Source organism: Mustela nigripes, chromosome 7 (assembly GCF_022355385.1).
Source record: "Mustela nigripes isolate SB6536 chromosome 7, MUSNIG.SB6536, whole genome shotgun sequence".
In the NCBI taxonomy this organism is placed as follows: Eukaryota; Metazoa; Chordata; class Mammalia; order Carnivora; family Mustelidae; genus Mustela; species Mustela nigripes.
Window position 1 is genome coordinate 111,852,383 of NC_081563.1, and position 26,308 is coordinate 111,878,690.

Genomic DNA, 26,308 nt, shown 5'->3' on the forward strand with positions numbered 1-26,308 from the left:
CTTCCTTCCTTCCTTCCTTCCTTCCTTCCTTCCTTCCTTCCTTCCTTCCTTTCTTTCTTTCTTTCTTTCAAGTTTTACTTATCTATTTTTTGATAGAGAGAGAGAAAGAGCACACAAGTGGGGGAGAAGGGGCTAAGGGAGAGGGAGAGAGAGAATTTCAAGCAGACTCCTCACTCAGCATGGAGCCCCATATGGGACTCAACAAGAAACCCAATCCCATGACCCCAAGACCATGACCTGAGCCAAAGTGAAAAGTCCAGTGCTCAACCGACTGAGCCACTCAGGCACCTCAAGAATTGTTTTCTTTCAGAAGATATACCTTGTTGTTATTCCCATTTTGGTACACGTGATAACAAAAGCTTAGATTTATTGAATACCTACTGTATGCCAGTTGTGGTGCTAAACACCTGTTTTGTATCACCCTCATAATCCCAATAACAAACCAACGTAGTAATTTCTATTATCACCCATGTCATAGATACTTGGCCCAGAGAGATCTCAGCAACTGTCTGACTGGGATTGTTTTAAAACTATAGAGCAAATAGATTAAAATGACATGTTAACAATACTGAGTCTTCTAATTCAGGGGCCAGCAAACATTTTCTATTCTAATAGTAGGGCCACCTGGGTGGCTCAGTCAGTTGTGTCAAACTCCTGATTTCAGCTGGGGTCATGATCTCAGGGTTGTGAGACTGAGCACTGCATTAGGCTAAATGTTCATTGCAGTGTTTCCTTGTCCCTCTCCCTCTGCCAACTTGTACTCTCTTTCTCAAATAAATAAATAAATTAAATCTTTTAAAATTTTAATTATTTTTAAAAGATATTTATTTATTTATTTGACATAGAGAGACACAATGAGAGAGGGAACACAGGCAGGGGGAGTGGGAGAGGGAGAGCAGGGAGCCCAATGTGGGGCTCGATACCATGACCCTAGGATCATAACCTAAACAGAAGGCAGACGCCCAGTGACTGAGCCACCGAGGCACCCCTAAAATCTTTTTTTTTTTTCTTTTTCTTTTTAAAGAGCCATTATAGTAAATAGTTTTGGCTTTGCAAGCCATGTGGTCTCTTTCACAACTACTCAACTACCCCATAATACATGAAAGCAACCACTGACAATATGGAAATAAATAGGCATTGATTTGTTTCTATAAAATCTTCTTTACAAAAGTAGGCAGCAGGTTGGATTTGCCCCTGGACAATAATTTGTTGATACCTGTCTAATCTATGAATATGGTATATCTCCCTTTATTTAAGATTTCTTAATTTCTTTCAGAAATGTCTTATATTTGTTGTTGTTAATTCTATTCTTAAGAATTTTAAGTAATTTTATTGTAAATGGGATTAAAATTATTTTCTTTTTTAAAGAAAATAATTTTTCTTTATAATAATAATATAATATAATAATAATTTTTTATTTTCTTTTAAAAATTATTTTCTATTTTGCTGTTGTATATAAAAATATAATAGTCATATATATAATATATATATATTTAATTTTAATTTTAATTTTTATTTTAAGTAGGCTTCATGCCCAGCATGGAATCCAATGCAGGGCTTGAACTCATGACTTTGAGATCAAGACCTGAGTTGAGATCAAGAATCAGATACTTAACTAACTGAGCCACCAGGCACCCTTAGATTTTTTATTATAGACTTTGCATCCTGCATCAGTAACTCTCTATGAAGACAGAAATAGTTCATGGTGGACCCAAGACAATAAATGAGGTCTCCTGATTACCTAAGTACTGGGAAGGAGACTTTTCTAATCAATGAACAGTTACTGTATTCAGGTCCAGGTTTAACTAATTTATCAAGCAGTTAATATACATTAGCTCTGCAGTTTTCATATATGCTCTGTTATATAAAGTTATTATCTCTGATTTTAATAGACTCAGAGAAAAAGCCCTCACCTTGCCAGATGTTCAAAGGGCTTCAGACATAGGCACTGACCTTCTTTTTCTCTCTTGGGTAGGTCTGGAGGAAGAGGCAAAGCCTCCGTTGACCCCTCTTTTGCCTTTGGATGCTCCAACAGTGCCTCCCCCCACCTCCACCCCCGCTCAACTGCTGCCAGAAGGAGAAGGGAAGAGAGCCTAGTCAGCTCCCTGCATTACCCACTGCCAAGCTGTCAGGACTGTGGGCTCATGAAACCCATGTAGTGAGCTGCTCAGCCCAAGCTCTGCCCCTGGTGGATGTACCTGCCCTTTGTAGGCATTGGTGAGTGGGAAGCTGCCAGGAAGGGCCAGAAGAGAGGAGAGGGAAGAAGACAAGGCAATTAAGCGTGTTGTAAATCTGACCTTTGGCAGGTCCTGGGGGAAAGAAAGTCTGATCAGATGGGAGACATATTGAACTATAAGAACTCCAAATGGTTTTTATAGACATGGAGGAAATAAATAAGATGTGCCACTCTTCAACATACTAGCTTCTGTCTTCATTCATTTGTTTACCCCTAGGTTTGCTTTTATTCTAAAAAATAGAGATGTGTAGGCCACTTCACATGTCTTTTGTGAATAAATTTATGAGGTAATTAAGTAGGAAGTTGCTGCATATTTAATTGACTCCTTTCACCCACACAAACCAGAGTTCTCAACTCTCTCTGGGGTTTCTAATCACTCAGAGAGCCTTTAAAGAATTTAATGCCAGGAACCCCCCAGCCCCTGACCAATTATACTAGAATCTCTGGGGGTTTGGGCCCAAAAGATTTTTAAAGCTGCCTAGGTGATTTAAACATGCATCAAAGGTTGAGAAGTGCAGCCCCAAATGATTCCTTCCAGTTTCTCTGGCAGAAAAAAGTTCCACAAGGAAACAGTCAGGACTAGGTCCCAGCAACCAAGATTCTCTGTCATATTACGAAACAGATGTGGGTACCAGTCATGGGCATTTTGTCTTGAAGGCTTGAGACCACGGCTCACACCTCTGGTAAAGCCTTTTCCACAAATTACTTGGGGATCTTATCTATCATGCCCCAACTTTGTGAAGTCTCCTAATGAGCAAAGGGACCCAGAATGCCTCGAGGAAGTGGGAACAATCCTGGGACACCTACCTTGAAGCTGGTGGTAATGGAGGCATATTTATTGTCGGCTGTCTCTGAATTCCCAATCAGGTAATCCCAGCTGGTGAACATCTTGAAGCTGAACGTGAAGTTAGCACTCTCCCCCTCACTCACACTGCCCTGGGTATTGCTGGCCATCCTGTAGGGTGCATACCATTGCTGTTAGCCCAGGGGAACCTTGGCCTCAGTTGGGCTGGGGCACAGGTAGTAGATATGCAATGAGGGGAAAGAGCCAAGATGATTCAAATTGAACTATACCCAGGGTGCCTTCCCCCCAGATTCAGAGTTCACAGCAAGCACACATGGTATCATCTGGACAATGAACCACTGAACCACGTTTTCTACCCTGACATTTGACTTCCTGTGGCTAGACTCCTCTGCCAATGTTGTTTGAGAACTCTTTGTGGGAACTCAATTCTCAAACCAGAATATCCTCTTCTAATTCACGTATCTTCTTGAACAAAAAAGATACTTATTTTCTGATATAAAACCCAACAATCCCTGAGGTAGTTGTTATGGAAACCAGTGACATGTACATCCTTCTCTTAAGCAAACTTGGTTGAAAGTCCCTTGGACCTGCCTCGTTACCCACCCATTTTATCCTACCTAGCCTCAACCTTGCTGTGGGAATCAGAATTTCAAGCAGATCCTCTCTCAGATACAATGTATGTATGGTAGAATTTGTTCCTCTTTATCTTATGGGATTTGCTATTCCACGGGCTTAGTTGACTTAGGTTTTTGGTTCATCAGGAAAACCTTCTATACACCTATACTCATCTGGGATAATAACAGGGAACATTGCAACAAACACAAGAGCTAAGAATAAAAGCAAGCCTATCCCCTGATAGATCTGGATGGGCAGCCACCCATCACCAAATGGTCACTATTGTGCTGGGCAGTCCCTCGTGAACAGCAGCATTTCCCCTTGAGAGGACATGACAGAAAGTTGTACTGGGCTAACGACTGACTTTTTGGAGTTTTTAACACCTGCTCTACTCCTTTCCTGCAGACAGGTGCTCTTCCGGGAGGAATGCTGAAGGATGGATGGGCTTTGCGCTCTTCCGGGAGGAATGCTGAAGGGTGGATGGGCCCGGTAGTCAGATTTGTGCAGGAGGCTGTGTCCCCGATACTACGTCAGCCTTTGCTGATTGGGGTTCCCTGGCTTAGAAGAAGGCAATTCATAGGCCAGAATTTTTCCTCAGAGAACACAAATTAAAAGGCACAGACATATTAGAATGTCATTTCTGGGTGCATGGGTGGCTTAGTTGTTAAGTGTCTGCCTTTGGCTTAGGTCAAGATCCCAGGGTTCTCAGATCAAGTCCTAAATTGGGCTCCCTGCTCAGCAGGGAGCCTACTTCTCCCATTCCTACTCCCCCTGCTTGTGTTCTCTCTCTCTCTCTCTCTCTCTCTGTGTGTGTGTGTGTGAGTGAAATAAATAAATAAAATCTTTTAAAACAAAAAAGTCATTTCTGACCACAGAGACAGATAGAGTTGGGGCCAGAGAGGACACCATGGTTAATCACATCACATATGTTCCTTCACGTTTTTTATTGATATCTTTACAAATGTGGAGCTCAGTACTCACATGCAAGCTAGAGTTACAGAGGAGCAGAATAGTTTTTCTGAGGAAGCTGACCTCTGGGTTAAGTGAAAACAGACTTGAAGACTTCTCCAGCCTTACCTTACCAGTTACATGCTCTCTCTCAAACAACACTGGCCTTTTGACAGGTTTTGGGACTTACTAAGATATTTGCTGCCTCAGGGCCTTTGCACATGCTCTTCCTTTGTGTAAAATGCTGTGCCCCAGACTTTCAAGGTGACTGGCCGTTCTCAGCATCATGTAAAGGTGTTTTACCCCTTTTCTGAAAACTTCCCTTATTATCCTGTTTATATCTTTTATATCACATATGACAATCCATATCTGCTTTATATGTCTCCTTGTTTTCTTTCTAAATCCCCATAAGAAGGTAAGGAGGCACAGAGTGGCCATGGGAGTGGGTTGTTTGTGTGAAGAAAATGAAAAGCCTGTAAAAGAGACAGTCATACTTACGATCTAATGACAATCATCAGGCTATAGCCGAACACGCTGACCCCCACCATAAAGTATGCCATGGGTAACCTGTACCTCAGCCACCCAATAGTCCTCTGGTTGTTGTAGTAGCCGTAGAAGAGAGCAGAATACTTGATGTAACCCTGTGGGATAGGTCCAAATGTTCTGGGTTTGTAAGCTTAGTGCAGATGGTCTCCAGACACTTTCATTCTACTGGGATTTCTTTCTTAGGGTTTAATGGGAATCTGAGAGGTGAAAGGAGGAATTCTGGGCATCCTTACTCTTCCTTCAAATTCCCCCAGTTTCTCCAGAGTCTATCCATGTCTCTGCGTCTCCCCTTCATTCTCTTTGTTCTCTATTACCCAGAATGCATACAGATACAAAACAAGGAGGACAGCTTTGCTAACATTGCGGATACAATGTGTGTGTGTGTGTGTGTGTGTGTGTGTGTGTGTGTGTGCCTGTGTGCATGCATGCAAGAAGAGCTCCAAATTCTTTCCCCTCACATTTCCAGGGTCTTAATGTCACACTCTGGAAGTAGGCTGGAGTCTGTGAACTTTCTCAGTATGAAACTTAAAAAGAAAACCATACCTTTACAGGGCTTACAGTCTAATCTAAACCTCAAGTTTTGTTTTGTTTTGGCTTTTAGGTATAATTGGCTTTAGGTATAATCAGTACACTTTTCAGGTGTGATACTAGCTTGGAATTTTAGCATTTCTTGTATGTCTTTGCTGAAGTTAAACGAGATTATTCTGGCCTCACACAGGTATGTATTTGGAAAGGGAAGGCAAATCTTAACAATCTTTTCATGTACTTAAGGTTGTTTCTTCTTTGATATGATACCTAAACTCAATAAATAAATAGTCATCACTTAAATATTAGTTGTAATGTGGAACCTGAATCACATATTAAGCTTTTCATATCTTGTTACATTAAACTCCATCGCAATCCCCAAAATACTGAGTAATTGAAAGGAGAAAAATATTAACTTTGCCATAGGGAATCCTGACAGACACGACTTTACCCAAGTGGTCACAATGTTGCCCATCATAACATGTATCAACATAGTATAACCCCAATTTGCCACCCTGAGAAGGGCACATTACCTCTGTGGCAACCTTCCCAATAATGTATGATCTCACTACAATCATGAGGGAACATCAAATAAACCCAAATTGAGGGACATTTTCCAAAACAACTGACCAGTTCTCCTCAAAAGTGTCAAGGGCACTGAAAGAGAACTGTCACAGATTTGGAGGAGACTAAGGAGAGAGGACAAATACAATGTATGATTTTGAATTTGGTCCTGGAATAGAAAAGGAATATTAGTGAAAAACTTGATGAAATCCAAATCAATTCTACACTTTAGTTAATAATATTATACCAGGGTTAATTTCTTAAATTGTTCTATGGGTAGATAAGACGTTATCATAAAGTGAAGCCAGGTGAAGGGTATACGAGAACTCTATACTATTTTTTGTGTGTGGGGGAATCTCTGTACTATTTAGGCAACTCTTCTGTAAGTCTAAAATTATCTCAAGATTTGAAGTTTTTAAAGCTTAATTGCTCTATCTTGTACTATCAAGATGTGGGATCTTTTACCCACACATAATGCCGTAAGATCATGGATTGGTCAAGTGGAAAATAATGGTTCCCTGAGTTATAAAAATCTGCCAAATGTTGAGGCACTTTGTACACATGTAAAAAATCACATGTTAATATCTTCATTGATCTCATCAGAAAAGCATCTAACCATTAAGAAACTGCCACTGTGATGGTGATGGATATAAGTTTTCCAAAGCTTTAATTTTAGCTTGAAAAATATAATTTAAGGGCCACCTGGCTGGCTCAGTAGGTGGGGCACACAACTCTTGATCTTGGGGTTGTGAGTTTGAGCCCAATGTTGGGTGTAGAGATTATTTTTTTAAAAACACATTAAAAAAAAAAGAAAAAAATTTTTACCATTGGTAACAACAACAACAGCAACAATAAAATGGAGGATTATTGTTGAACAAATTCAGTTTGTTTTGGGCAGCTAGTATGTTTCCTTAGGGGTCCTTGAGTGAAATAAAGAATAAAGGAAATCCTTAGTGGTAGTATACAGTAGTAGTAGTATATAATACTTAGTACTATAGAAATGTAGTAGTTGTTTGGAACACCCTTATTCTGAATGGCTTGGAAAAATACTCCAACACACTACCACACGTACCTGAGAAGTATGAACCTGACCTGAACTTGAACCTGACTACGAGAATGAAGCAGCAGCAATGACCTGTTGCCTGAACCTCCCAGCCTTAGGAACTCTTTGGAGTTGCAGACAGAGCTCCACAAAGGCATAGAGGTGAGGAGACTCAAAAGGAGGAAGGGGTATTCCAGGCCATGTCCTGAGCAAAAGTAGGAGGCACTAGTATGTGATGTGTTCAGGGACTTCCCCCAAACTTGATAAAAATTGGAAATTAAAGTATGAGTTCTGAGACAGAAATGGAGCTGGAAAGGGAGGATCAGCCAAGTGGTGAACAGTTCTTTTATAAACCTGATTTAAAACATTGGATTTTATTCCCTTTAGGAATGGGAATAAATGGATATCCAAGGTAGGGGAGTGACAGGGTCAGGTTTGCCTTTCAAAAAGATCACTCTGACAGCAGAGCAAATGGAGATTTTAGGAGCCAAGTCAAAGCAGGAAGCAGAGGTAGAAGATTCTTGACATGGTCCTGGTATGGTGTGGACATTATCCAAAGAAGAGGTAAGAGGCATAGAGAAAGGGGGACTGAATTAAGATAGAGTTAGTGGTTGGCTTGTTGTGTGTGGTGGGGGGGAGGTGGAAGTGAGGAAGAGGGAAAGGTCTCACACTTGAACGACTGGGTGAATGGTGGTTCCAATAAAGGAGATGGGAAAACGCAATGTGGGTTTGGCTGGATAGATGTTGAATTTGAGGATGCCATGTGAAGCTTGGGAACAGCTGAGCTGGTGATAGCCCTGGAGTCTTCCTGTGGGTATGGGAAGAGAAATCTGTCCTGTAAGGACACTTACATGGATCTGGCAGAGAGAGAGAGGAGCGGTGTGTGGCTGCAGGAAGGACCTATGAAAGGATCTTAGGAGGACAGGGTTGGCTAGCTCATTTGCATAGTGGAGATCTCATTTGAGTTAAGCACTGGTTTTCCAATGACTAAACGCATTATTTCACACTTATCCATGCAAACTTTAGGTCTTACAATCACATAGTAGAAGGGCATTGGCATGTTAGTGTTGGTACCTCAAAATCCCAAAGGACAGAAAAATCCATGGCTTTTTCTTCCTCAGCCCGAGGCACTGTCTTCCTGGGAATGCTGCCATAGGGCACGCCCATCAGTACCTTGTGTAGGGACAGAATGACAGCATGATGAGTGGAGAAAATGCAAACACATGGAGACATTAATATACTGGGTTAAATATCTCCCTTCTCAGAGCAGGACACACCCCACTTTCTTCTTTAGAGAATATTAATCCCTTTCCTGGTGTACTCACATACTCATTGTAGAAAATGTGAAAAAGTACAGAGGGCATTTAAAAAAATTCCCCATCACTGGAGTGCCTGGGTGGCTTAGTCACTTAAACATCTTACTCTTGGTCTTGACTCAGGTCGTGATCTCAGGGTCCTGAGATGGAGCCCCAAATCCAGCTCTGCGTTCATCATGGAGTCTGCTTGAGATTCTCTCTCCCTTTCTCTCTGTCCCCTCCTGCTTGTGCTTGCTCGCTCTCAAATAAATAAATAAATAAATAATACATTTAAAAAAAGATTTTATTTATTTATTTGACAGAGAGAGAGAGATCACAAGTAGGCAGAGAGAGAGAGAGGGGGGGGGAAGCGGGCCCCCTGCTGAGCAGAGAGCACGATGAGGGGTTTGATCCCAGGACCCTAAGATTGGGACCTCAGTTGAAGGTAGAGGCTTAACCCACTGAGCTATCCAGGTGCCCTGATAATAAATACATCTTTAAAAAAGTCCCTATCACCACCATATCCCAAAGATAATGATTGTTAGATAATCATAGATTTCCTTACGGTTGTTTCTGAGTTTTATCTATATTTTAGTCTGGTTATTTAGCTTAATTCTCAATTCTCTATAGCATATGGTATGTCTCTGAATAAAATGACTTCAGAATATTTAATCCCATCTATCTACTATAAATTTACTTAACAAATAACCTATTGTTGGATATTAGAATATTGCCAGTTCTTCACGTGTACATGATTATGTTATTAATAACCTAATATATATGCCTGTATTTGCATCCTTAATTCTAAAAAAATCAGAATTGTATGAAGTTTACATATTGATTTAGGAGGGATTAACTTTTTTATTTTACAATATTAAGTTTTCCCTTCCAAGAACATAGCCTCCTGTGTATTCCGTTGTATTTTGGTCCTGTAATGCTTGACAGTGTTCTGCCCAGAAGTCTTCTAATTTGTCAGATTTCCCTTGGAAAAGATCCCAGGCCAACACTCTGGAGACCTGGATCTCATTTACTACAAACTTACTGTGTGACTTCGTACAAGTTGCTTATTCCTTTCCTGTCTCTCAGTTACTCATCTATAAGTAGGTACGCACATACATCTGTATAAGATTATATCTGGGAGAATAGTGAGGAATAAACTTTAAATGCAGGTTTTGGTTTTTTTTTTTCAGTAACTTATGACACAATGCATTCTCTCTCTCTCTTTTTTTTCAGGGTAAAGAAAAAAACTTACTAAGACGTTAATTCTCCACTAATCTTAAAGTAAAACAAAAGACAGAAAAATGTAGGGTCCATGTCTTAATTTAGAAACACAAGTATCTTGAACCCACCCCTCATTTGTTTGGTTGGATTGGCCTAGGGGACTGGAGGTGCCCCTCCCCACCCATGGGGCACAAGGACCCACTGAGACCCTGGGTGGGCCATGGGGCCAGCTGAGCAGGTGAGCTCTCTGGGGAAGGACTGGCATCAGCCTTGGGGGACGATGTGTGAGAAATGTGGAAAGACGCTGATGTCAGGGAGCCTTGCTGAGCATGAAGGTAAGCCCTATTACAATCATCCCTCTTATGACGCCATGTTTGGACTCAAAGGCATTGGGTGTGGTGGAGCTGAGAGTCACACTTTCGAGAAAACCCAAGTCATGGAAATGCCTTCCCTGGCTGCCCATTGGGTCACTGCCCTTCCAGGCTGATTCCAGACCTTATCTATAGATATCCCATGCCCTCAATAAAGCTGAACACTTTGAGAAAAAAAAAAAAAAAAAGGAACACAAGTATTTTGGTTCCATTTTTTTGTCCTAAGCTATCCAGGCAATGGATGGGAGTAGAGAACTTAAAATGAATGACTGATTTTTTGTAAAACGGAGAGTATTTGATTAATATAAATGAGGATGGTGGTCATGATAAGCCTCCACACTCTCTAGAGATCTAGGAAGCTCTTGTCTTACCTCTGGGATGATAACTAGACCAAATATTAAGCCAAAAAGGACGAGGTTAACTCCATACATCCATCGGAGAAAGATGAAATATGATGCCACAGAAGAACCAAAGTGACCTGGCATAAGGAAAGGCAGCAGGGTTTAAATGTTGTGGAAGGAGGAAGATAGCATGACCGAGCTCTTCATGTGTGTGATGGATTCTGTTTTCATGTCGGTCTGTGGAACGGATGTTCCAGATAAATAACCTGGGGGCTCTGACGGGCTAACCCATTTACCTGCGCTCCTGCAATAAGAAAATGAAGAAACAGGATTTAAATCTGGGTCTGACTCGCTCAAAGGCCATCCTGTTTTCTAAGACCACAGGTCCTGTGGAATAACCTGATCAGCTGGTCAAGAACACAATCCAAGCCCTTGGAAAACTCGTTAGGAAACCAGCTCAACACAGTTACACCAAAATACTCACTTTCAATGTCCTTGATCTTCATTTCCCAGGGTATACATTGAGTCTTGAAGTTATGGAAGTCTCTCTTAAACTTGACCCACTTCTGAAATTAAACAGGTAATACACTCAGTACATTAACATCCTGCCTTGGGGCCTGGAGGAACACACTGCAGGAACATGTTGATGCTGACAAGTCAACACCAAAGTCAAGAGTGGGGCAAGAGAGAAGCCGGCCTGGCACAGTGCCTTGTATTTGCTGATAAAATTTCATGTTTGGACAGTGTATATGTGAACTTAGGAATTCTGTATATACTTCTGGTTTAGGGGATCAAATTGGGTTAGCAACCTCTGGCGCAACATTTTTTTTTTTTCTTTTTAATTCTTAAACATTCAAAGGAGGGAAAAATCTCACAAGGCTTACGTCCACATTTGGCAGACAGCCAAGTGCATAAATCTGATAAGAACTTTGTTCAGCCTTTGTGGTGCTGGAATTGGTAGGACCTTGACCCGTGGCTTCCATTCTTCTCCTGGTGAAAACAACGGACTGTTTTTTTGGTTCTTGTTTCTGTTTTTCTGAAAGAAGTTAGGTGTTTTGCTTCTTTCCAAGATCTGTTCTCAGCACCAACATTCAGAGTTGGTACCAGCTGGAAACCTGAGTAGCTGTCTGTCTGCTGACTGGGTGAAAATTTGTCAGCTCTCAAGAGGGTTGCTCTTCCAACAACCATACTCCCTGGAAATACATCTATTTGGAATTAAAAAAAAAAAAAAACTCATAGAAAACAGCAGACAAAGAAGTAGTGGGGAGAAGACCCTAGGATCAGTTTCTATTATAATAAAGTCCCCCTAAAGACTTGTTTGTAAAGGAAGTGGGGTTTCCCATGTAAGTCACTAAAGGCTCAAAAGGAAAATTTATCTGAAGGGATCAGATGCGTTTCCAGACCTATAGGCTTTGAATGTATCCTGATGGGATGATTGCTATACAAGGAAGGAAGCACCTGTCGAAAATGACGGTGGTCACAGGTGCAATAGAGAAGAGGAGTGTGTAAGCAGAAGCCTGGTTGATAACAATGGCAAAGCACCCCCTACAACAGGAAGGGGTATGGAGACTAGCATTGGGCATTCTAGCTCCACTGCTTTACCTACCTTCCCTAGCTCTGATTCCACGCTCAAAATTCATCTTTGGTGGTTTATTGGCTTTCTATTTAAGTCTGTCTATAAGGAAAACTGCCCATCACCTGGGCTGTGAGTATTTTGATTTCTATGGTAATGATTTGTGGTTGCAAGTTAAAAGATTGAAATTAAGATTATGGTTAGCTACCCAAATAAAGTAACTCTATTATCAAAAAAAAAAAAAGGCACTGCTGATGTGAATTCTTCATATTTCAAGTTCTCTCATGGTTATTTTTTCTTGTAAATTAATAATCCAGCACCTGGTTTTACCTATCAGTCTCAGAAGCTTTATTAATGTGATCCCCCAACCCCGAGGGATGGATCCCCTGTCGGGTGCTGATAATATCAGTACAGAATATAGACTTGCAAGGCTGAGGGCCAAGTTGGGTAATGAACATTGCCAAGGGAGGCCCCTGGGGACAGCCTGCCAGTTAGCTGATCACTTGGCCACCATCTGACAGTCCCTCGGGGCTGTGGGCATCAAACAGTGTGTCCGGATTTGGGGCTTGGGAAATAAGATCTCAGTCCTTTCACCTCATCCGTTTTGTGAGTTTATAGTTCTTCACTGGAGAGGAAATGAATCTCAGATACACCGAAGCCCTTACAGATAAATGTAGAGAAACTGACAACAAACAGTCTCCACTCCTGGACAAATCAGCTAGTCAGCCGGACCTCTCAGTGGGGGGATTCTGGGGGAACTAGACAGAAATGAAGAGGCAAGGGCCTGTGATGGTCACCCAGGTTCAGAGGCTGAACAAACACTTCTGAGGGTTTGGCTGTCTCTGTGCCACCCACCTTAGCGACCAGCATCTTACAGGCGTAGATTCGCTTGCCTTTCCCCTTTCCCAAGGCTCCTTCATACTTCTCCACAAACTCTTGGGCCTCCCTGGTTAGGAAAAAAAAAAAAAAAAAAGGAGGCATGGGTAGAGGCAGAACTGCAATTAATACCAAACCAAAAGAAATCTGAAGGGTTTTTATACTCCTAGTTAGAATGTAAGCTCTGTGAAGGCAGGACTCTTTGTCTGTTTCATTCACTGAAGTTTCCCAAATACTAAGATGAGTGCTTAGTACATGGTAGGCACCCATAGGCAGAATTTGGGCCCCCATGAGGGTAGGGTAGCCCCCTGGTGGCATGCCCATGAATGGCAAAAGGGACTTGGCAGACATAATTAAAATTCTGGAATTTAAAATATATTATCCTGGATTCTTGGGAAGGGCCCAGAAGAATCACATGAGCCCCTAAACAGAGAAGAAGGCAGAGAGTCAGAGAGAGAGATGTAGCAAAAGGAAAAGTCAGAGAAATTAGAAGCAAGAGAATTCTCCACCCTCTGTTGCTGGGACCCCTGGAGAGGAAGCCACACGGTAAGCAAGAGAAGGAATGGATTTCTGCCAAAACCCAGCAAGCTTGGAAGAAGACCTCTAGCCCCACATGGGAACTTCAGCCCTGCTAATACCTTGATTTTAGCCAGGTGAGACCCTGTGCAGAGAGAGAATGCAGCCGTGTCCTGCTGGACTTGTGGCCAGCAGCGCTGTGAGCTGGTAGATAGGGGAGTAGCAGCTCAAACAGTTGCACTGTGGCAGTGTGTTGTAGCAGCAATAGAAACAGACATGGCAAAACAGGGGAAAGGAGATGAAAGGGTAAAAAATTCCAGTTATAATCGACAGGACTAGAGGAGATTATGCTGAGTGAATTAAGTCAAGCAGAGAAAGTCAATTATCATATGGTTTCACTTACTTGTGGAGCATAGGGAATAATGTGGAGGACATTAGGAGAAGGAAAGGAAAAGTGAGTTGGGGGAAATCAGAGGGGGAGACGAAGCATGAGAGACTGTGGACTCTGAGAAACAAACTGAGGGTTTGAGAGGGGAGGAGGTGGGGGTTGGGTGAGTCTGGTGGTGAGTATTAAGGGGGGCATGTATTGCATGGAGCACTGGGTGTGATGCATAAACAATGAATCTTGGAACACTGAAAAAAATAAAATAAAATTTTAAAAAGCTCCAGTTACAAAATAACTAAGTCATGGGGAGGCAAAGTACAGCCTAGGGATGATAGCCAATAATACTAATAACATTGTATGGTGACAGATGGTAGCTAGGCTTATAGTGGTGAGCGTTGCGTGGTGTATGCATACCTCGAATCATGCTGTTGCACACCTGAAATGAATATAATATTGTATGTCAATTATACTTCAGTAAAGAAAAGGAGAATGAATACAGCATTCAGGAGACATTTGTGGACTGCATGAATGTTGAATGAGGGACTGCATAACCCAGGAAGGTTGGATGAAAACAACATGCATCAGTTTGTCTATTAGGTATTCTGGGGGGTGTGCTGGGGCCAGTGAGAATGGCTCCTGAGAACCCGATGTTAAATATTCAGGAACTTGGCCACCTGGCTGTTAAACTGTTGGTAGCTTGAAATTAGCCACTGGGAGTGTTCAGACGGTGGAAATCAGCGAATGCTGCAAATCAGACCCCCTCCTTCGCAGACCGCAGAAAGCCAGTTTTTCATCAGCCCCTGGATAGAGCACCACAAATGGATGAGAAATGAAGTCCATTTCAGGGTGGCTCTGGGGCTGTGGGGGAAGGCGTCATGGAGCTGTGTGTTTGGCGGCTATTGCTACAGCCCTCGCTGTATGCTACACAATCCCTATCCCACCTCCAAAGAGCGACTGCAGGCAGATCAAAGTCAAAGTCACATTCTAACCTCAGGTTAATCCTGAAGCTGGTTTTATTCCGATGTCTCCATATTGATGAGGCTGACTGTTTAGCTTCCGAACCCCAAGGTCAAAAGCTGGTCTGTAGGGGATTAAGGATCCTTAATGGGATCAGCTTCTTGTTTCCCCCCAGGCAGGACATGTACTGGCAGTTAGCTATCTGTGGCTACCAACTAGGCACAACACAAAAACATGTTTTCATGAAATTTGTATTTTTGTTCTCTTCCTGTATTTGACAAGTGAGCAGAGGCTCCTAAGCACTTGGAGTTTGTGAGTTTAAATGCACCAGCTTTTGGGGTGCCTGGGTGGCTCCATCAGTCGAGCTTCCGACTCTCGGCTTGGGCTCAAGTCATGATCTCATGGGCCATAGGATCAAGCCCCAACTGGTTGGACTCCGTGCTCAGTGGGGAGTCTGCTTGGAGATTTTCTTCCTCTGCCCTTCTCCGCAGTATCTTGCTCTAGAATAAATAAATAAATCCTTAAATGTGCCAGATTTTAAGATTTGGGGACTTCAAGTGAAACTTCCCGAAGTAAGAGCCAGCTCATGTTCCTGAGCTGTTGGGCCCAGCAGCAAATACTTTTCTTCTTGAGATCCAGGCTCTGTGTCTAGACCCCCAGACAGTGCTCAGGAGATCAGAAGGCCATGCCCGGCAGTGGGTGCAAACTCCAGGGATTGTTCACTATGAAGAGCCCACCTGGTTTAAGAATTTTGGTGGACACAGTGAGCTTTTCTGGATATAGTAAAAATACATAAATAGTAACAACTTTTTGCAGAAAACTCCTTTTTAAACACGTTACCTATAATCCAGACTGTCCTGTTCTTCTTTACCAGAGAGGATTTGGTTTATAGAAACATAGGCTCCTGTCCTATACTTCTCGATTGTTGTAAATCTTACTTCTGTCCCTTCCTTGTCACCAAGTGTCCTTTGAAGAGGGAACTTCTGCAAACTTGTCTCCCTTTTTCCTCAGACCAGATGGTATGTGGTAAATGCAGTGAAAAGGCAAAGAGAGGAGGGAGCTGTTGTTTTGAGGAAGAGTTTAGGGGCATGGATCTCAAGGAAGTAGGAGGGAAGCCCTGATGGCCAAAAGGAGATGGCTAGGGGTTGGGGGTGGCCAGAGGTTGAAGGTGGTCTGGGCCATGCTGGTTTGGGGCCTCCCTTGGTCCCCAGGCAATTTCCAATTTTAGTTGTGGAGACAAGAATCAAATAAATGCTGAACTCGTGCTAAGTAGAAATTTGGGTGGGCCAGGTGAGGATCTGTGTCCAAGGGCAGTGGAGGTTAACCAAGAATGCCTGGCTTACATGGATGGTGGTATAAAATATGGTAGCAAATTGTTATTCTTCCCTTTAAAATGGAGAACTGGGGGTTCCTGGGGCTCTCAGTTGGTTAAATGTCCGACTCTTGATTTTGTCTCAGGTCATGGGGCTGAGCCCCGTATCAGGCTTCTCACTCAGCTTGGATTCTGCTTGTCCTTCTCCCTCTGCTCCTCCCTTGCACTCTCTCTCAAATAAATAAATAAAATCTTTAAATAAATAAATAAATAAATAAATAAATAAAAATGGAGAACCAAATTCTCCTCCCCTTGAATGTGGTCCAGACATAGTGAATTGTCTCCAATGAACAGAAAGTGGTAGAAGTGACTATTTATGACTTCTGAGACTAGGACAATAAAGGGTAATTGTGACTTCCTCTTCTTCTGAGGGAAGCCAGCTTCCATGTCATGAGGAAATTCAAGCAGCCTATGGAGAGAAACTGAGGCCTATTTCTAACAACTACCAGCCCTGGTCAAGCCTTCAGATGGCAGCAGTCCTGTCCAACATCCTGACCCAACCTTGTGAGAGACTCCAAGATGGAACTGCCCAGTTAAGCTGCTCCTGAACTTCTGGCCCATACAAGGCAGTAAATATTCATTACTATTTTAAACTGCTAAGTTTACACATCCCTAGATACTACACTGCAGAACCCAAACCACTTGGTGCTCCCCCACATTTAGGTTTGCTATGTCTTTGTCTTAATGGATTGACACTTTTATCACTCTATAATATTCCTTTATGTCCCTGTTAATTTCCTTTACTCTGAAGTTGACTTTATTTGATATTTACACTGCCCCATCTACTACTTTATTTTGGTTAACGTTTGCATGGCATATATTTTTTGGTCATCTTTATACTCTCAATCTATATATATCATAATATTTAAAGTGAATTTCTTGGGGTGCCTGGGTGGTTCAGTTGGTTAGGTGTCTGCCTTCAACTCAGGTCATGATCCCAGGGTCCTGGAATCCAGTCCTGCGTCAGGCTCCCTCCTCAGTGGGGAACCTGCTTCTCCCTCTCCCATTTCCCCTGCTTGTGTTCCCTCTCTACCTGTGTCTATCTCTGTCAGATAAATAAATAAAATCTTAAAAAAAAAAAGTTTCTTACAGACCATATGCAGTTAAGTCATTTTTAAAATTACTCTGCCAGGGTGGCTCAGTGGGTTAAAGCCTCTGTCTTTAGCTCAGGTCATGATCCCAGCATCCTGGAATCGAGCCCCACATCAGGCTCTCTGCTCAGCAGGGAGCCTGCTTCCCCCCCCCTCTCTCTGCCTGCCTCTCTGCCTACTTGTGATCTCGCCCTGTCAAATAAATAAATAATATCTTTAAAAAAAATAAAATTACTCTGCCAGTCTGTCTTTTAACTGGCATATTTAGACCACTTACATTTAATGTAGTTATTGATATGTTAAGATTTAAACCTAAATGGGGCACATGGGTGGCTCAGTGGGTTAAACCTCTACCTTTGGCTCAGGTCACGATCTCAGGGTCCTGGGATCGAGCCCCGCATCGGGCTCTCTGCTCAGCAGGGAGCCTGCTTCCCCCTTTCTCTCTGCCTGCCTCTCTGCCTACTTGTGATCTCTCTCTCTGTCAAATTAATAAATAAAATCTTAAAAAAAGATTTAAACCTACTGTTTTACTTTTGTTTATTTGTTTATTCTTTCTGTTTTTCATTTCTCTAATCCTTTTTCCTGCAAGTTACTTCAACATTTTTTAGGATTCCATTTTGGTTTATCTATGATGCTTTTCAGTGTTATCTCTTTGTATGGTCTTTTCAGTAGTTGCTCTAATTGTTCCTACATATTACTATACAATGTGATATGTAATGTAAAATGTATGTGTGTTCCTTATGTCCCTTTACCCTCTCATTTATAATTGTCTTAGATATTTTCTCTACATTCATTGAGAACTACATTAGATGTTGTTATATTTTTTCTTCAATTGTTAAACATAATTTTATATACTCACAGGGAGAAGGAAAATCTATGACAGTTTCCAATATTTTAGCTCTTACCATGTTCTTCCTTCCTGATGTTCCAAGAGTCTTTGTTTTATCATTTCTTTTTTATTTAGAGAATTTAGCCATTCTTTTAGGGTTGGTTTGCTGGTAACAAATTCTTTTATGTTTCCTTCATCTGAGGATGTCTTGATTCCTTTTTACTTTAAAAAAAAAACATTTTATTTATTTATTTGAGAGAGAGACAAAGAGAGAATGTGAGCAGGGGGAGGGGTGGATGGGGTAAGCAGATTCACCACTGAATCTGGGGCTTGATGCTGGGCTTGATCCCAGGACCCTCAGATCACAACTTGAGCAAAGTCAGGTGTCCCACTTTCTTCTTCTTCTTAAAGGATATTTTTGCTGGCTATAGAATTCTGGGCTGAGAATTCTTTTATTTAGCACTTGAAAAATTGTGTAACCTTCCTCTGTCCTCCAGAGGACAGGCTTCTAATAAGAAATTTACTTTAATTCTAATTGTTTTCCCCTATAGGCAATGCATTGTTTCTCTCTGACTGCTGGTAAGAAGTTTGACTATGATGTGTCTTGACATGGATTACTTTGGGTTCATTCCATGTAGGGTTTCTTTCATTTTCTTGAGTCTGTAAGTCTTGCCAAATTTGAAAATTTTTAGTCATTATTTCTTTGAAGGTTTTTTTCAGCCCCACCCTCTCTCTTCTCTTTTCTTGGACTCTTCCTCCTGACCCTCTCATATCCAGGGCAAGGGATATGGAAGAAACACTAATATTACAACATTTATTGCAGTCCTAAATGTCCTTGAGGTTCTGTTCATTCCCCCCCGCCCTGATTATTTTCTCTGTATTGTTTAGATTGGGTAATTTCTCTTGTTCTACCTTCAGTTTCATTGATTCTTTGTGTTCTTCATTCTGCTGTTGAGCCCACTCATTCATTTTTTAAAAATTTCAGTTGTTCTATTTTTTACTTCTAAAATTTCTAGTTGTTTTTCCTTACATCTTCTATTTCTTTTCTTAGACTTTCTACTTCTTCATTAGTTTCATGTCCTCATAATTGCTCAGTGAAACACTTTTATGACAGTTTCTTTAAAAATTTGCCAGATAATTGTAGCATCTATGTCATCTTTGTGTTAGCATCTTTAGTTGTCTTTTATCATTCAGCTTGAGATCATCCTAGTTCTTGGTATGATGAGTGATTTTCAGGTGAAGCCTGGACACTGTGGATATTATAAGACTCTGGATCTTGTTTAAATCTTCTGCCTTAGCAGGCATCCTCTGACACTGCTTCAGTGGGTGAAAAGGAAAGGGTGCTGTCTGGTTTCTTCCAGATGGCAGTCCATGCTCCTCATTTGGCTCCTTTTTGGCACCCAAGACTGGGTAGGAACTCTTCATTACTGCTGAGAAAGGATGGGAGTGTTCCTGCAGAAGGGACACTTGGCCCCAGTCCTGCAGGATATGTGGGAATCAGCCAGGCTGGCAGAAAGCAAAGATTGAGGCAGAGGCACCAGCTTGCTTGGGGACTCAGAGGCTCTCTGGGCTTGGACTTGAGCCGGAGATAAGGAGTCTTGGGAGAGGGTAGAGGGAAGGAGGCCAGCATTGGCTGAAGATCCCTGCTCCAAGGAGAAACACATGGGCCTGTTTGGCTTCCCAGGCTTTAGCCATTTGTCAACCATCCCAAGAGCAGGAGCTCTGTCCTCTGGCTGGAGGAGATGTCACACTTCTCCTCCAGGCAGCTAGACAGCCCTCAGGAAATCTCCCAGGCCCCGTGACTTCCAGCTGCCTGGAGATCTCATTTCCATAAGCACCTCGGTTGCTCTTTTTCCACTGTTAATAAAAGATGTGTTCAGGTGACACCTGAGTGGGGGTGAGGTCCCGTAAGGGTGACAGATGGCTGTTCTGTGCCCCCCTGCAGGAAGAAGAACCTGGCCCCGAGGGACTAGGGAGAAGAGTCTCAGGAAAAGAGGCTGAGTGGGAAGACAGCCACTGCTGGGAGCTGTCCCTGCCACTAGAACGGTAGCTACCAGCCACAGGGGATGATTTAATTTAAATAAATTAAAATAAAACCCCCAAATCCGTGTCTCAGTCACACTTGCTACTCTCCAAGAGCTTACTGGCCACCTGTAGCTGGCGGCAGGAGTATTAGTATGGATTTAGAGCACCTCCAACAGAGGTCCTGTTGGGACACACTGGCCGGTGGGCACCACAGGGACACCTTTCTTCGCACAACTGTGTAGGACACAATGCGGTCATTTGCTAGCATGGAGTAAGCTCTGTTCACCAGAAGCCCAACCCATGTTTGTGCAACTAGCATCTGGGCGGTGCCTCTCAGAGGGGCAAACCATGAATCCCAATGTGTCCAAATACAGCTGCCAGATTGTTCTACCCAGTAGAGGATGAGGCATTTGACTTGAGCCGCTGGGAAATGCATGTGTGAGAGGAGCGAGGGAAAAGGGCTTCACAAAGAGGGAAGGGGAGAGGGAGCATTCCCTGCTCAGCCCTGCAACAGAAAAGCCAAGAGAGCACTTGCGGGGGGGAAATGGTAATGTTGGATGGGTTTTTTGTTGTTGTTGTTGTTTTAAGTAGAAAACCAGAAGTTAAGCAATGTGACTCTCGCCCTTATGAGACATGAGGTTCATAACGTGTATGGCGTGCTGGCCTTTGTGTGGAAGCCAGAGAAGGGCCGGCTGGAAACAGGAGTCGGGGGCTGGGGCCTGAGGAGGCCTGAACAATATTCATGGAGCATGATGGTGAGCTTGACCCGGGGTCAGGCCCTCAGGCTGCCGGAGTAGCTGAGACAGACCCAGTCCCTGCTCCCCACACGTAAGTGGGAGTGTGCTACACATGGAGAGGTTCTGAGTGCCTCAGGAACACGAAGGGAGTTCTGACCTTGCAGAGGCAGAGCAGGGTCACAGAGAGTGACTGTGTTGGGTTGTGAGGAAGGCGCAGGAACCTTCGCCATGAAGGTGAAGGGGCACGGGACAGAAGGGACATCAGGCAGAGTGGCAGGGTTGGCTCTAGGCCAGAGCACCATGATCCTCATCTCGCTCCCCAGACCCTGCTTGGTGCTGGCAAACCACAGGCCCTCTGTTAGCAGTAACCACTCCTGTTTGTCTGGGCTCTAACAGACCCCACTCAGGCACTGTGCTTGTGCTGGGGAGAGGAGGGACCAAAGCAGAGTGGGAGAGTGAATCCCACTTCCCGTTAAGTCCTCTTGCAGCCGGGTTTGGGGCCCATGGGAAGGGCTTGCGCCCTCTGGACTTCCAGAGGCCCTGGTTGACCACCCCTCGCTCACCTGAGCTCCCTGAGCTTTTTCGCCATGGGCCAGGGCTTGTTCCGCATGGTGGCGATGAGCTTCTTCTTGTCTTCAACCTGCTCCAGGATCCGGGCCAGTTCCTCCTCTGAGAGAGACTCCACTCCAGAGGCACGGGAGGCCAAGGAGGGTGATCTGGAAGGTAGAGCAGGGGCAGAGCAGGGGAGAGTGAAAAGTCGGCAAGTGTCTTCAGGTGCTCTGTGGAATGGAGAGGAACCCACAGGCAAGGCAGGTGGGTTGTGTTCCCTGGCCTTCCCAGCACTGATCTCCCCTCAGAGGCCTGCGTCTGCGCAGAAGCCCTCAGTGACTCCCACCGCCCATCTGAAGAGGCCGCGTTCTGTCCTGTAGCCCAAAACACCAGGAGGGTGGCCTCCCCCGACTCCATTTCTTTAAGTCCTCTCCACCCACCACACTCGAGCACAGTGCTGCTCAACAGAAACGTAACCCGAGCCACGTGTTGTAATTTTAAATTTTCTAGTAACCATATTAAAATGGCAAGGGGCACCTGGGGGGCTCATTCGTTAAGCATCTGCCTTTGGCTCAGGTCATGGTCCCAGAGTCCTGGGATTGAGCTCCCCATCAGGCTCCCTGCTCAACAGGGAGTCTGCTTCTCCCTCTGCCTCTCATCCTGCTCATGCTCACTCTTTCTCACTCTCTCAAATAAATCAGTAAAATCTCTTAAAAAAAAAAAAAAAAGGCAGGGGAGCCTGGGTGGCTCAGTGGGTTGAGCCTCTGCCTTCAGCCCAGGTTGGTGATCTCAGGGTCCTGGAATCGAGCCCCACATCAGACTCTCTGTTCAGCAGGGAGCCTGCTTCGCCCTCTCTCTCTGCCTGCCTCTCTGCCTACTTGTGATCTCTCTCTCTGTCAAATAAATAAATAAAAATTTTTAAAAAATGGCAAAAGGAGATGGGCAAGCTAGCTTTAATAATACATTTCATTGACTCCAATATGTCAAAAATTGTTATTTTTAACATGTAACAAATATAAAAAATTATTAATGAGAAATTTTATATTCTTCTTGTACTGTCTTCAAAATCTGGTGTTCATCCCACAGCTACTGTGCATATCAATTCAGACATTAAATTTTCCTTGAACATATTTCATCCATATCTGGATTTCATAATATTTGTAGTTGAAAAGGTGGATTTACATACCCAGGTTGTTTCAGACCTACTTAGAAGTTTCCCAACAAATGACTCGAGTAGCCAAATGCCATTTCCCTTTGACATTTACATCTGCATTGACAAAAACAGTTTGCCTTTTTATTTTTTAGAGATTTGAAATGCGCCGGCTTCAAAGTTAAATTGATTTCAAAGCTATAGCTGTCTCTCCGGGTTAAGTAAATCCACTAACTCTTGTGTTAATTCTGTAGTAATAACACTGAATTAGAATGAAAGGAAATGAGAAATTCCTTTCTCACGCAGTGTCTTGATCTGCGTGGGCCACAGTTCAAGGGCTCAGCACGGGGCTGACAGGGATGGTACTGGACAGCATAGGGGGAGGGAGCATCCAGCCGGAATCCTTCTCCCCAGGTGAGGAACCCTTCTCCCCACGTGAGGAGCCTCAGCCTCAGCATCTCACAGACAAGATGATGTGTTCAGCTGCCACAAAATCCTAGTTCTTGTGTGTGCTTCTCACACCGTCCTTCACTCGCAGACACAGTGGCTCTGGGAGGGACAGCAGCCCCCCCACCCCCACCCCGAGGTGAGGAGGGCACAGGAAAAGGCTATGCCCCAGCTGCTTCTTAGCAAGTTTCATACATGGAAACACCAGGATGTGGGCTCGACTTAGAGAACAATTTACAGGAGCCTCTATGAGTCTTAATTTCTGAGGAGCTCAGAAGAGGACAGAGGTGGGAGAGGGGCCCGACACTTCACTTCTGGGAACACTTGGGCATGGGAGTGTCTTGTCACACCTCAGGCACACCCCATGATTACCTGCCTTTGAGTTTTTCCACAGGGGTTCCCTTAACCTGGGGGAGGGGGGGAGCTTCAGTCATTGCTTGTTCAAATGTCACCTGGGCTTCCATGACCAGCCGAAAAGCTTACCTTTTCCATGGAGGAACCCTGATGTCCCAGCACCCCCCAGGAAGGCAGTTCGTTAATTCCTTTCTCAGATCATATTGCTTTCTGCCTTGTCTTGTGATGACTGCTGCCCAAGGCCTCTCTCCCCTGCCAGACTGTTAGCACCTGGGAAACAGGACTGAGCCTTTTCCATCTCTCTCTACCTGTCACAGCACTTAGCTGAGAATGTAACCCTGACTTTGCATCTGCCATCCAGACACTGGGGGTCTGTTTCCGGGTAGGGGGAGGGCAGCCTCCCTGTAAAGTTCAGGACACTCCAGGGCCCAATCTGCGTGCTTTAAATTCTCTTTCAATTGCTAAGGGCACCTTTACCCCTTTAGCTGATGTCCAAAGACCATTAGACAGTAGAAAAAAGCCCCAATCAAGCCAGGAATGGCTGGCATGGTGACAAGAAATCAGTGGGCTCTTTTGAGGGTCCCAGTTCGCTCTGTAAAGGCGAAGAGGTTCGGTAGAAGAGTCTAGAGCCCTGTGGGAAGGAACACCATTTTCACCATAACCTCGATTCCTTCAACTATTTCAAAAGCCTCCCCAGCCATTATCAAGACGGATTCTTAAAACATCCCAAGAAGTGAGTAATGTCAAAGAGGGAGGACAGGAGAAGTTGATGTTCCATCAAAATTTATAGCAAAGAATGGACCAAATCCTGACTTGATGATTCTATAAGCTGGCTTAGTCCACAGACCCCCGTGTGCCAGTGCTAATGAGACAAAGGAAACAAAACAAATACCCCCTCCCCCCAAATCCCAAGTTTCAGGGCTGTTGGAATCCCCGATGGTCTTTTAGATCAATGCCACACATCACAGACGAGGACACAGGTCCAGACTGGGGAGATGGCGTGCTTAAGTCCTAGGATGACTGCTGCATCCAATTTTGTTAGTTTCTCTCAGTGCCTCTTCCAGAGCTGTGGTGAGTCACCAGCTGAAATTCAGGAGACTTGGGATCTTGTCCCACCTGGCTGCCATGTCACACACACCCACCCTCCCCACCCCCGCCAGTGCTTCCACTCACACCTGCCAGACAGGGGGCACTGGCTCTGAGAGTGCCCAGGGGCCAATCTGCCTGGAATGACCAAGACCCTCATCCCATTTCTGCCCCAGATGGGGAAGGCAGGGCGGTGGACAAGGCAGGGACGAACAGAAGCAGCCTCCCTATACCGGTGGAGAAGACATCAGCCCTTCATCAGGGCAGGGTGAAGGGCCAAAGGAGAGGAGGGTGCCAGTCAAAAAATGCACCTGAACCAGAATCACAACATACCTGTGTTTCTTTGGCCGCTTCCACATCTCCTCCTTTCTTGGCACCTCCTTTTCCTTCTTTGGGGGAGCTCTCTGCTCCTTGAGGGAAGCCCTCCCATCTCTCTTCCTCCTCCCCTCACAGGTCCTCTCTGTGGAGCTCCGCCCCTGCTCCCCCAGCTCCTCTCCGTGTCTCCTGCGCTCTGCCTGCTTCCTGCGGGGAGACCCCGGCCTTGGGCTGCCCCCAGCCCGCTCCTTCTGGCCAGGTTGAGCTCCACGCCTGCCTGCTGCAGCACCCTCGGCTCTGGGAGCCTGCTTCCGTGAGGGTCTCCTCCCGGACCTGTCACCTGCAGGGAGAGGAAATGGACAGTTCTGGCCTCACTGGCTTCCACTGCAAGAAAGTGCCCCAGCCTATGAAGAATCAGATGTCCAAGATGCTTTCTGGAGCTCGTTAGCTCCAAAGGCCACCTCTTCCAGAAACTCTGGTTTGGGATGAGATTTACTGTCTCCCTCTTCTGACCAGCTGGCATTTCCACACTCTTGCCTAAACCTTAGGTAGAAACCTAGGCACATGCCTTTCCTCTTTTTGGGTGTAGCTCCTTGGGGTCAGAACTGAGTCATCTCCTGATCCCCCGGGGCTAGCCAAGTACGGGTCTCTGTTTGGCAAGGCAGGACCACTGGCACAGGAAGGGCTGGATGGGTTCCTTTGTCCAGGGGCTGCTGCCTGATGCGCTCCTCTTGCATTTGAGAGTGTGTGTGCGTGTGCGCGTGTGTGTGCGTGTGCGTGTGTGTGTGTGTGTGTGTGTGTGTGTGTAAACCATGACTTCGAGGCTTTGACAAATGACCTGGTTGAATGGAATCGACAGTATGAAATCTCCTCAACAGTTTGCCCAACGACTATGCTAACTACAACTTTTTGTATAAGCATTTACAAATCAAATGCTGGGAAATTATACAGTTCTGGTATTAATAGCCAACCTCTCTCCCACTTACTAGCTGGGTGTCTTTGAGCAAGTCACTTGACCTCTCTGAGTCTCAGCTCATCTCTAACATGGGCGATGTGCATCCTTACCCTATTAGCTTCTTAATGAACACAGGACAGTGACTGACGTCTGAGGACAGATGTCATTACCCTGATACTTTTACCCAGAAATAAAATGGTTTTTGCTTATAGGAAAAACACAGGTTTCGAGCTAGACTGGTTTGCCTGAAAAGATCATTTCTACCATTTTTTATCTCAATGACCACAGACACATTACTTTTCTGCACCTCAGTTTTCTCATCTGTATAATGGCTCTAGGAGCTCCCATTTCCTTACTTGGTTGGGGGCAGGGTGCTAATTAAAAACAGGAGTAAAAGTTCTGGCCTGTGGGAAATACTCAGCAAAGGCTCCCTCCCCTCCTGTCTCCAGCCTGCCTTGCTACTCTTGTGCTCTGAGCCCCTGCGTCCGAGTGGGCAGTGCCTGGAAACAGTCTTCTGTAGGGCACTCATTCCCATTGCCCACATGGGCCCCCATTCAGCCTTTTCCGCCATGGGCAGGCAGA

General features: G+C 44.3%; 1 protein-coding gene across 1 annotated transcript in view; it reads right to left on the reverse strand.

The window, feature by feature from the left end:
• Positions 1-26,308, reverse strand: part of LOC132022412 (transmembrane channel-like protein 2) — a 63,744-nt gene that overhangs the window by 26,210 nt on the left and 11,226 nt on the right. Inside the window, exons 2-9 of the mRNA XM_059407671.1 lie at positions 24,790-25,111; positions 21,434-21,586; positions 12,938-13,028; positions 10,994-11,075; positions 10,540-10,646; positions 8,356-8,454; positions 5,103-5,245; positions 3,044-3,191 (exon numbers count right to left, since the gene is read on the reverse strand). Coding sequence (XP_059263654.1) covers positions 3,044-3,191; positions 5,103-5,245; positions 8,356-8,454; positions 10,540-10,646; positions 10,994-11,075; positions 12,938-13,028; positions 21,434-21,586; positions 24,790-25,111 — 1,145 coding nt within the window. The remainder of the gene's footprint in view (positions 1-3,043; positions 3,192-5,102; positions 5,246-8,355; positions 8,455-10,539; positions 10,647-10,993; positions 11,076-12,937; positions 13,029-21,433; positions 21,587-24,789; positions 25,112-26,308) is intronic.